Here is a 12,684-nt window from a genome sequence, read left to right as displayed (position 1 = left end):
ACATAGAAATAAAAATAGTTTTATGTTGGGTACATAGAAACACTGAGCAATGATATATCATACCTAGCAGGGTTTGCATGAAAAAAAATGGTCAGCAGGCCAGAAAATGGTGCTTTATATTCTAAATTGCATTTACAATTGCCTTTCGTTCTTTGGCATATCTTATCATTGCTGCTTTTACATATGTGACTTAAGAACACATCGAAGTACCTGTAAGACACTGATCTGGTGCTAAGGACCCATCAGAAACCATGAGGAACAGTTTAACTGCTAGTACAGACCGGAGAAAATTGTTTCCAGTACAGCTGGAGGCGGTGTGATTGAGTTTCGGGCTTCCAGTCTCTATGTGTGATTTAAAACTACGTAGTGGAGGTTACTCGCTATGCTCATGCTTCTTTCTACTGTTATTTGAGCATGGAATGGGCATAAGGCTCCTTTTGTCACAGATGTTCTGCCAGAGAGTTTAGTACTTTGAGTGAGGAATGTGAGCCTCAGGAATCCCAGGGTCTGTTCTTGGCCCTACCTGCGTGATCCCGGCCAAGTCAAGGATCATGTCTGCTGTCCGGGAAATAGGATAATATGTTCCTACTTCACTGGGGCATTATGAGGGGACTGAGTTAACTTGTGACTGGGAAGTGGTTTGAGATCTGTGGGTGAAAGGTGCTGTGGAAACACTAGTATTAACACTGCAGTCCCCAGTAACCAGTACTGCAGATCAGCATTAGTGTTCACAATTTATCCTTGTCACCAGGTCCCAACCTAAGTCTGCTTTCCCAGATGCCAAACCTTTCCGTGTGCCCAGCCACCTGACTTCCTGCTGCCAAGCCTGCCCACCATTCCCATAGGCACTTTGACCAAACTCCCTCCACTTCTTCCAATGTCTGACACTGAGACTTCCATGAATATTCCCAGATGAGACAGCCTCCCTACATGTTCCAGCTGCAATTTTTCCTACTCTTCAGGTGCCAAACCCTCCTGCAATACCCCACATCAGCCTCCTAACCTGAGTGCCACCCCTGTCATCCCCAACATACACTCTTTTGCCAAATGACCCAACTCCTGACCAATGTCCCAACCTTGCTGACTCACAGCATAACCACCAGCCAAGAGGACCCCACCAACCAGCTTTCTGGTTTCCACCTGTCTTCCAGTGCTCTAAACCATGACAGCTCATGCGGGGGCAGCCAAAGAGTGTGAACACAATGGCTCAAAACTGGCTCAGTTTTCCGTAGAGAGGCATTTTTCAGGGTAGGGTTTGCCCGCCCTCTCCTGTAGTATTAAAAAAATCCAGCATAATGTTGGCCACTGCAGTGATGAAATAGCTGCCCTCAGTTCTCCCGGCTTCATTTACTGGGAAGCATTAAAACTCAGCATATACGAATGAATATTATGTGATGGAATAAAACAGACCAGCTAATGAGACTGACCCCATGAAATCCAGGGTAGTGTCTTCTCATCAGAGAGCCCCAAGCCTTTTTTCTGACTCTAAGGCTGTATCTAGACTGGCCAGTTTTTCCAGAAAATCAGCCACTTTTCTGGAAAAACTTGCCAGCTGTCTACACTGGCCGCTTGAATTTCTGCAAAAGCACTGACTTCCTACTGTAAGAAATCAGTGCTTTTTGCGGAAATACTATGCTGCTCCCGTTCGGGCAAAAGTCCCTTTTGAGCAAAAGGGACAGCTGAGATTTGTTTTGCACAAAAAAGCCCCGATTGCGAAAATGGTGATCGGGGCTTTTTTGCGCAAAAGCGCGTCTAGATTGGCTCCGGACACTTTTCCGCAAAAAGTGCTTTTGCAGAAAAGCATCTGTGCCAATCTAGACGCTCTTTTCTGGAAATGCTTTTAACGGAAAACTTTTCCATTAAATGCATTTTCGGAAAATCATGCCAGTCTAGACGTAGCCAAAAGGTATAACCTGTGTTGGCTTAAAATACCACCTCTGCTTTCAGCGAGGGCATCCTCACCAAGCACCTAATTTTATATCCAAGTATAGAAAGAGAAGGTCTTACAGTTTAACAATATGTAGAGTCAGACCCTCAGTGTTTGTAAATCACCAAAGCACCACTGATGTCAGCTGGTCAGAGATAGCCAGAAAGATTCTGGATGGGTCCAATGTGAAACTACATTGATCTACACCAGTGGAGAGTCTGGCTCGGGGTGGAGTTTATATTCCTGGCCAAGCCTATGCAATTGGCATCTGCAGAGCAGCAGTGAGGGCATCAGGAATGCTGCAAAGCCCCCTGGTCTAGCTGGCCAGGGAGCTGCCTGTCTGTATGACATTATTACACTAGTGACATTTAAGTGTAAATCCATCTCCAAGCATGTTTGTGATGAAAGTGTTTTTCTGCTTTCTCTGCCAAGGGAGAGTCTTATTTATTGACATCTTCATGTGCTGCCAACATCTTTCCTTATCTGTTTCCTGTTAGTTCTGTTTATAAAACATATATAGACAGCAAAGGGTCTCTCTATTTAATTTCTATTTCTTCATGTTTTAATGTACTGCAGTTTAGAATCAATAAAACCCATGTCATAAACTAGATCCTATTTCCTGTTAATATTATTTGTGGGAAAACAATTGCTAAACATACGGGGTAACATTTTCAAAGGAACTTGTAACTTAGGCACCTAAGACCCATTGATTTTTCAATCAAACTTAGACTTCTAATTAGAAGAGGCATTTTTTTTTTTGCCAGAAAGCTATATTTTTTTCAGTAAACAATGGAGATATGGTGACCCTTATCTCCAACATCCTTTCGGAAATTTATATTGATTTTGCCAAAATGTTTCCTTTCAAAAAAATTCAGAGAAACTTTAAATGTTTCATTTTTACATGTTGAAAATCAAATGTTTCAATTTCTTGGTTCAGAAGATTTTTTGGTGTATATTTTTCTTTAATGTTATTTTAAAAAATCCAAAATATTTTAAAATGAGCCAGGTTGAAATAAACCATTTCAGTTTTTATCATAACAAAACTTTCTGTTTGACCTGAAAAGAATTTTTGTTGGACTTCTTAATTCTCCAAAAATTTCTAAAATTTCTAAAACCCTTCATTTTTAGTTTTTTTTAAACTTTTTCGGAATTGCTAGCGTATTAAAAAAATCAGTTATTCACTCAGGTCTAAAGGAATAAGTCACTTTTGAAAATAGGTCTTAAGGGCCAGAATTGTGAAGGAATGTGGGCATTTAAAAGGCTTTCCACAAATTCCACATTTGTGGGTGATTTTTTCAAAACTTACTCTTCCCTTATAACGCTGAAACAAATGTGCAAAATGAAGGACCCACCCATCCCAATGTATTACTTAATTTATGGACAGTCCCAATATGAAGATGAGCACCCATTGGGAGTTTTAAGACTCCTAGGTTCCATGGGTGTTCTATTCATAAGCCTTTGTCAAAAATCCCACTAGGAATTTAAATAACTTTTACAAATCTGGCCATAAATCAGTAAATGTGGGATTTTTAAATGCACTTAAGAGTATTGGGTACCCAGCTTCTTTTGAAAGACAGTGAGAATTGAGCTTCTACTTTTCTTTATCATGTCAGAAAATTTCATCCCAGGGTTAAATTTACAAATGTATTTAGATACCTAAGGTGCGGGTAAACAACTCAAGGGATTTTCCCCCTGAAAACCTCATCAGGTGAGGTGACTAAATTCCACTTATGTTACATCTTTTAACATCTAGCCTGTAGGCATTTATGAAAATTGTACTCCATCAGCCCTGGCCTGGTTTCAAGCTGTAGTTGGGTCAACACAGGAAAGGGAGAGGAGCAAAGGTGATTATGTACCAACTTTACCTTCCCACCTCCAGCTCAGCCTCTGGCTTAAATCAGAGCAGCCTCAGGGCTGCTTTAGCTTATACCAGTTGCCTATGGCCTCAAGGAGGATTGCTAAGACATAGACATTGCACAGACAGAACACCCAAGGGAGAAATAGTCTCATGGAGAATCCACGACTCCCCCTACTCTCCAGGAAGCCTCAGCTGACTAGTTCAATTAGCATTGTGGCTGGCTTAAGTTGTTGGATGAGCAGAAAGCAGCTAGAACTAGAGGAAGGATTTGACACCTAGTCTGTCGGTGCCTAATTCCTGAAAGTATCTGGCCTGAGGCATATGCCTTGATAAGGTTCTTACTTCTTCCTTCTGGCTGGGGGCCTGCTCGCATTCAAACCTGAGAGCATGGAAGTCAGTTGCAAAGCTCCCATAAAAGTGCAAACAATAGCCCCTTGCTTTGTTACGTCAGGCTGGAAACCCACAGGCGGAAATCATGTAATATAGCAAAACCACTGTCAACATTTTAACAGGTTGCTTCTGTATTTGTTTCCCCATGAGATGTGAAAGTCAGACACTCAGATGCAGATCCTCAAAGGGCTTTAGGTGCCTAACTCCCACTGAAATCAATGGGAGTTAGGCACCTAAATACTTTTGGAAGATCTGGGCTTCAGGAGGTCATGGAAGCAAAAGAAGAGAGCCATCTTGATAAAGCTGTGCTCTTATCAGTCAGCCAGTGAAAGGGGCTGACTGGCAGGCAGACACCATCCTTTCTTTAGCCCCAGAAGAGACAACCGCATGGACTTTCTACACATCCTACTTTCCAGAGTAATTCACAAAAAGCAGGCAGAGTCCTGCAAAAGCAATGTGCTCAAAGATCCCTTGAAATGGCAAGTGGTCTCTGGTCTCCCCGGCTGGGTTCCTTTTAATTTGCTACTCACATTCATTAATGTGATCAGATTTTTCTTTGCATGAACATTTTGGGAATGTCTAGAGTTGGATACTCTGTGCAAGTTTGTGTTTTTTTGTTTTTGGCACAATTACCTGTTTTCTCATGGAAAGACGGGGTATGTTACATGCAGTCCAGCAGCAATTGTTCACTTCTTTATAAAGTCCTTCAGTGAGGGAGCAGAATCAACCTTCTGTGACCAACCAGACAAAGTAAATCATGAATAGCAAATAGTCAAAACAAGCCATTTGTTAACAAAGTTTAGGCTGAAAACGGTCTGAACTACTGTATTTCACAAAACTTACCAGCAAATAGCAGAAATCAGGAATAATTTGTGAGGGATTTCCAGAGAAAGGGTCTGATTCTCAATTGTATTGCAACATGTGTGGCCATTTACATATGTGCAAAACAGGTGCAAAATGCTAACAAGTCAGAATTCTCCACTTGTCTACACAATGGCAGCATTTACAGCTGTTTTGCACTTATTTTGCACTGTTGCAGCTAGCTACCTAAGGCTGAAAGCAGTAAGAGGTCAGGCACCAAAAGGTTAATGATTGATTCAGCTACCTCTTGCCCTCACTTTCTTAGCTAACCGCAGTATCCTAAAACCAATGGTGAGTCTGGTCCATTTTTGCTAAAGTGGGTGAAAACTAGTGATGCGAGACAATTATTTTTGAGATTTTTCTTTTTAAAGGTGACAAATCCAGCTGCATTTGAAAGTTAGAAAATAATAAGTGATCAAGATGTTGAAGCAAACTAGTTAATTCATTGGCGGGTTTCCCAGTCATGGCAGCAGTGGCAGGGTCGGTAGGCTCATCCAACCCCATGAAAATAAACATCTTTCCTGGGTACATTCTTGGCAAGGTCTCCTGTGGGTTCCTAGAAGCTTGGGTAATGTGTATACTCTGTCAGACCAGACCCTGCTATCTTAGGACAAAGCACAAGGTAAATAACCAGGCATTCAGTGCAAACACAGCACCTCTGTGCTTCCTACCCCTCTGCTTTTGACTTCACAAGGAAAGAGTAACAACTGCTGGCTCCATGGCTGCAGAGGGGAAGTACAACTGTCACCTTCTCTGGAGAATGCTGCTTTTCATTAGTGTAGTGTGGCTTATGACAGGTAAGTTATAGCCATTCTTTAATACCTCACAGAAAACAACGTTCAACCTAAGGTAGGCAGCTACTTTTACCTGCTGTGTTTAAATTGGGTATTTGAGCACTTCCTGCAGTTCGCTTGAATCTGAAATTTGGTGTCTGTTCTCCTTGCTAGAATTGAAACTATACCTGTCTGAACTCGCAAAAATACACACAACGGCATCCCTGCACTTGTGCTTTGCTTGTGCTCATAGAGATTCTTTATTTGACACCCTTTGTCTTAAACCTCTTCACAGTGGGATTTTATGATCCCCGAATCATCAGGGGGAAAACATATCTTCAAGTTTATTGTTTCTTTTCAGCGGAAGTAGTGGGTGACCTAGCAGTAATCTCAAAGGCACATTCCTTTGTCGTGCACGAAGAGAAGAATTAACAAGACCATGCTTTGGGGCTCTCTGAGCTGCTCTTTGTGGAGTCCTGTGAGGGAGGTGGGCAAAGGTGGCTTTAAGCAACCTGTACCCCTCCCCATCCAAACGTAGGACAGCCAGAGACAAGATCAGTCCTCAGCATAAGTTTAAGCAGCTTCTGTCTAATCTACACCTAGATGCATAAAGCTGGATAAAGCAGCCAGAGATTGCTGGGCATGTTTGGTGGTGGGGACTGGGGGCTGGGGGGGGAGGGAAGAGGAGAGAAATTCTCTAGCTTGACCTCCTTTCTCTCAAACATGCTCCCTAATTAGGCTACATCTACACTGCAGCGCTATTGGAAATAGCTATTCCATGTCTTTTGAGCACACCTGTTGTTTCGAAATATAATGGGCTCGCTATTCTGACGTCCCTGTAAACTTTGTTCCACAAGGATTAAGGGACATTTTGGAATAGCGGTTTGTTTCAAAATTTGATGCTGTGTAGACCGAGCCAAATTACGAAATAAGCTATTTCAAAATTAACTCAAAATAAGCTACGCTATTTGCATAGCTCAAATTGCATAATTATTTTGAGCTATGGGTACAGTGTAGATACACCTTAAGATAGGGACTCGGCTCAGGGGATGAGGTAGGATTAGCTGTGGTGACTATATGGGGCTTATTTTACATGGGGGTAAGCCCTACAATGGTCTAACCATGCTTAACCACTCAGGATCGAGTTCACACCAATGCTGAGGGCACTATACGGAGCTCAGGGCATCATTAGGACTCTTAACTAGATGGTGCAGGGGGCTTTGTGCAGTCTGTCGGCACTGAGGCAAATTTCACCCTGTAGCTAAAGACAATATTGGTGATAATAAAACTAGTGACAAGGTAAATAGGGTTGCCAAATTTGGTTGGATGAATTCCTGGAGATTTCATCATATGAAATTATTATTATTTAAAGTTTAATCTTTAAATCCTGGAGACTCCAGGTATTGTGATACCTTTCACTAGCCTAACAAACATATTGGCATACACAATGGTGGAGGGCTGAAAGGCCTTCCTCAGAAGAGACATTTGAATTAAACCAACAAAGCTGTTTTACCTGTGATCTAAACCAGGATTTAAATAAAGTTTTCTAAAGACAAAAGTCTAGTAGCCACTCCATTGCAGTAGTAAATCTCTCCTTTCAATGGACTTTATAGGCCGGATTATGATTTTAGTTACACCTGTGTAATTCTACAATAATGCCTCTGAAATTAACAGTCTCTCTCCAGATTTACACCCCTGTCACTGAGAGCAGAATTTGGGCCCATGTGGTGAAAAAACACAGTTTACCTGTTCAGGTGTCAAAATTATGCTTCCACCCTGCCAAATGTCATGAATTGTTCCTGAATGGGCTGAGCAAAATAATTGATTGCCTCAGGGTGTGGTCCTCTACTAAAGGCATTTCTTTGGAGTTAACTTCCTTTTAGAAATAGTGCATTGTGTAGCCTACACTGTTTGGGTATGTCTACACTACAGCATTATTTCAAAATATCTTATTTTGAAATAGTTAATTTGAAATAAGATATTTTGAAATAACACGTCTACACACAAAATGCATTTCGAAATAGCTCGTCCACACTGAGTGGATGCTGAATCGCATTTAAGACCAGCTGGAACCAGGTCTGGCAGGGCATCAGGTCAGGAGTTACTTTGTGTGGCTGCTGCCTGAGGCTATCTGAGGCCTGTGCTTAAAGGGACCTTCACTGGACAGCTGGTTCTCAGCTTTCTCTGCTTGCTTGACTACCTTGATGAGGGACAGAAAAGCATTTTGTCTCTGCGTGCTCTGGTTGCCCTAACTTGGGATACCACAACACTCTGCAACATGGAGCCAGAGCTGCACCTGGGAACTCTGGTGCTTCTTGTGGACGCGTTGCTGTGAGCCTGGCTGCACTTTCTGCAGGCGGCCATGCAGGAGGTCCATTGGGGGCTGTCAGCATCCAGGAGGCCATGCGGGAGAGCTTCCACCCTGAGGATCACTAAGAGCCTCCCTGATCTGTCCCACCGGGGACTTGTGCCTCATTCCTCCCTCACGTCCTTCCACTTACCCCTCTCTAATCGCCCTTCCTGATGTCAAATAAAATACGTGTATTTTCATGAACACAAAGTCTCTTTATTTAACAAAATGGGAATGAAACTCTGGTGAGATGGGGAAAGGAGGCTGGAGAGAGTCGGATAGGGGCGGGGGAAACCTGGGAGAAGGGAGCTGGAAGGGGGAAGTGAGGGGAAGTTCAGGGATCAGGGTTGGGGGTCTCAGTGGACCAACTTGATTTTCATGCAAACCTGCTCCTGGGTTTGCATGTGACCTTTGGTGGCCAGGCTGGCAGATATCCTGCCATAGATGGCTGCGTTCCTCCATCTAGTGCAGAGATCATGGATGTTGGGGGCATCCCCCCAAACCTGAATAAGGTTCATGATCTCCACCCTGGACTAGGAAGGCACCCGCCTTCTCCAGGCCCTGGCAGGCTCCTGGGAGCTGGCAGACTGCTCCTGGGGAGCGGTGGAGGGCTGGCTGCCAGTGGCTTGCTGGCTTATGTTTTGAGGCCACTGGGTCAGGGGCAGTGACTGCTGGCTCTGGGCTGGCAGGCTTGGAGCTAGCACAGGCACTGTGGCCAGAGTCAACCCTTTAAGGGCTCCAGGGAGGGGGGAGGGAGAGGAGTGTTCTTGGTTGAGGCTGCAGTGGCCACCAGGGCACCCTGGGAAGGCTGGAGGCCCCCTATTTCGATATAAGTGTCTACACAGCACTTATTTCGAAATAGCTATTTCAAAGTTGGCATTATTCTTCATGGAATGAAGTTTACCAAATTCGAAATAAGTGCTCCGCTATTTAGAATTGATTTCAAAATAGCGGTTTGGCTGTGTAGATGCTAGTAAAGTTATTTCTAAATAATGGCTGTTATTTTGAAATAACTTTGCTGTGTAGACATACCCTTTGAGTGTCTCTTTAGTTGTGATAACATTGAGGACAGATGCTAGTAAGTCTCTGAGGAGTAGCTGCCCTCTACTCTGCTTTGTAATAATGAACATAATAAGAAAACATCCCCGCTTCACCTTTATTTAGTGCTCCACTCTGACATTCCAACAGGCAGAGAAAAATGTACTTTTTTTTTCACTTTCAGAAACACTAACATATAAATATGTCTGTTTGGTTTTAGATGTTATTGAAGCTGGAACTGCCAACAGGAACCATACTGTTATCAATGCATTACGTGAAGGTAAAGGCCTGGTTTCATAGCTCCATGTTTATTCAGGGCTGGAGCTGATGGTGTTTAAGATGTACAAAGGAAAGGGGCTTACATTGCACACTACTCTGCAACAACTCCTTCCGGCTGGACCTTTTAATTCAGCTGGTAGAGCTTTTGCTTAGTTATCAAGCAGATGGGAGTTTACACCTCAGCTATAATACTGTACAAGATAAGCATGAATGTAGCCATCCTCCAAAGGACTCTGCTCATGCCCATGCAGGGGGGCCAACAGCCATGTTGGGTCTGTGGGTGGGGGATAGGGTCACCAGATGGTTTAAAAAAAATACTGGACATATTTGATCTCAGATATGGGGGGAGGAACCGGCTGGGAGGGGAGCGGGGCTGGCTGGGAGGGGGCAAGGCGGAGTGGGGCTGGCCGGGAGGAGATTGAGCAGAGTGGAGCTGGCTGGAGATTTGGCAGGTGGGAACCAGCTGGTGGGAAGCAGGGCTGGCTGGGAGGGGGTTGGGGTGAGCGGGGCTGGCCGGAGGGAACTGGCCACTGGGGAGTGGGGCTGGCCGGGGGGAATGGGAGGAGGGAACATCTTTTGGCAAATTCTTAGTAAATTTGAGGGAGTCAGAAGTGGTGTGTGGTAGAAATGGGGTTAATCGTGCTTAAAATCACTTTCACACAGCTCCTTACACAAGCTTGGCCCTTCATTAATTTTTGTTTTTCTTCATTTGTTCTGGGATGGCGCAAGGGATGAGGGTTCAGTAGGCAGTCTGCCCCAGGGAGAGTGGACAACCCCAGCCCTCTCACTGCAGCAGCTTGCGGACATTTGAGAAACACTTCTCCATGGCTCCTGCAGCCCCAGCAGGCACAGCTGGGGGAGAGGTCCATGTCCCCCAGCTGGAGTGGGTCCAGGTTCAGCTGCCTCCTGCGCTCCCCAGCCAGAGCGAGGAATGCAAGAAGCTGAACTTTCCTCTCACTCCCTGATGAAGGGCAACAGCCAGTAAAGTTCTTGTGTGATTCAGGGGGGAGGTGAGGAGCTTTGTTGCCCCCCATTCCTGTCTTCCTTAAAAGGTGCCAGGGGAGGGGAGGCTCAGGCCTGCGGCAGTCCTGAATGCGGGGGGCACCTCTAGCCATCCCCTTTTGCTTGTCTGGTGATTATGTCCCTTTTCACAGTTTCATGAGAAGCAATCCCATTCCAGGCACATCCCATTGTCCTGGCACACCCAAATCCTCACCTTCCTTCAAGTTATAAGAGGAAGCTGTATCCCAAATTTGGTGGTCCTAGTTCTTCCCATTTATGAGGAGTTCTTGAACAGAGAGACACGCACTGACAAACTCTCTCAAATATATAGCAGATAAATTAAACAACCAAGGTCAATATCCCAGCACTCACTGGCAAAAGCATACTAGTGTCTACATTTATTTATAAGTTCACAAATGTCAGGTTTAGGTTAATTAATTTAAGAAGAACGATCTCTGTTAAGCTAATGAAAAGCACCATGAGATGGTTCTGTTCTCTGAATTTCACAAGCCTTTCCCACACAAACGATCCAATCTTTCTTCCCTCCACAGAGGTTTTCTCAGTGCTTCCTTGAAATGCCTTCCAATAGTAACAGAACTGAAATCAATTCCCTTGCGTGGTCATTGCCACGGGCACTTGATTGCCTAACAGAGGGTCAAGGGAAAGGTGAAGTTCTTACCCCTTTTACTGGAAAAACTCTTCCTTTTTACCCAAAGGGAAATCAATCTCATAGTGACCACTCTCGGCAGACAGGATACTGGGCTAGATGGACTGTTGGTCTGACCTCGTATGGCTGTTCTTATGTTCTAGTGCACCAGATGGAGAAATTCTTTGGGCATCATTAATGATGGACTTGAACCTGAATGTCAGATCCAGTCCCCCTGAAAACCTCCCTCTCCTGCACTTTGCTGGTTGACAAAATTAGAACTGATCAGATCTGAAGTGGAAGCAGCAGGAAGAAAACCCATGATGAAGTCCCAGTTCCTCAAAGGTACTTAGGTGCCTCATTTCTATTGAAATCAATAGGAGTGAGACGCTTAAGCACTTTTTTAGGATTTGGGCCTAAGAAACTTTATAGAGGCCTGAACCAGTGATCTCATGGCATCTTAGATGTGGTTAGTCAATGACATCACACAGGCCTACGCCGTGAAATCAAACCAGAAAGCCAGAGGTGTAGATCCAGTAACCTCAGAAAGGCCCTTTCCTCAGTTTCTACCCTGGAAGTGAGAGATCTTGAATTGAATTGTCTAAACTCAAGTGGAGACAAAATAAAATGTTTTTTGTCTTTGGTGTTACAGAATGTAAATAGCTGCATTAAGTAGGTCTATTAAATCCGTAGCACCGAGGATTGTGCAGTTTTTCATATTTTCCATAAAAATGTGTAATGTGAATTATTTTAAATGTGACATTTTCAAATTTCTGAGCACTGTATGTATAAAGGCCAGCCCTGAGCCATACGCGACATGATGAATTTTTCAAAAATATCAGCTAAGGCTCGTTGAGAATTTTCTGGCCAAACAGTTTTTGATGGAAAATTGTGTTTTGACAACACTCATATTTTTGTGAAAAGTGTATGCTTTGAGATTCCCGAGCAAGACATTGAGACAGCACCATGGAAGAGAAGGTGGCCCTCAGACATATGACTTGTTTCAATCCTGGCGTAATTCAATCCCAGTTGCCACATTTCCGATGCTCTGAATTATTTTCTCTTTCTTAAGATTGCAAGGACTTCATGCTAAAGACTTGCCCTTTCCCAGAGGCTCCCAAAAATGGTGGTCTGGTGTGTGTCAACATTGACAGTGCCCATTACTGCAAGCCGATGTGTAATCAGGTATTGTACACATTTTACAGTTAGTATTCTAGGAACTCAGTGCATTAATACATTAGCCTTTCTTCCCTGCAAGGCATGTGTCGAAATCGTCTCTCCTCGGCTTTGTCTACATAGCATCCCTCTTGCACAAAAGCCTATGCAAATGAAGTACGGATTAGCATGCTGTCACACTTCATTTGCATAATTAATTAGGGGCCATTTTTACGCAAGAGGATTTGCGCAAAAATGCACCATCTACACAGCTCCTTTTTGCACAAAAACCCCCTCTCGCAAAAGAGCCGTTCTTCCTCATTTTTTCAGGAAGAATGGCTCTTGTGCAAGAAGGCTTTCTTGTGCAAAAAGGCACTGTGTAGACAGCGCCTTTTTGCACAAAAA

At 43.9% G+C, this 12,684-nt stretch overlaps 1 protein-coding gene across 1 annotated transcript in view; it reads left to right on the top strand.

Moving 5' to 3' along the window:
- Positions 1–5,673: 5,673 nt before the first annotated feature.
- Positions 5,674–12,684, top strand: part of LOC149523977 (uncharacterized) — a 12,136-nt gene continuing 5,125 nt past the window's right edge. The window contains exons 1-3 of the mRNA XM_089780058.1: positions 5,674–5,833; positions 9,418–9,477; positions 12,197–12,309. Of these exons, the coding sequence (XP_089636184.1) occupies positions 5,755–5,833; positions 9,418–9,477; positions 12,197–12,309 (252 nt within the window). The 5' untranslated portion in view covers positions 5,674–5,754. The remainder of the gene's footprint in view (positions 5,834–9,417; positions 9,478–12,196; positions 12,310–12,684) is intronic.

This window comes from Pelodiscus sinensis, chromosome 8, assembly GCF_052426305.1.
Source record: "Pelodiscus sinensis isolate ZL-2025 chromosome 8, ASM5242630v1, whole genome shotgun sequence".
NCBI lineage: Eukaryota > Metazoa > Chordata > Testudines > Trionychidae > Pelodiscus > Pelodiscus sinensis.
The sequence above is the reverse complement of the archived record's forward strand: the minus strand, read 5'-3'. Positions and strand labels throughout refer to the sequence as shown.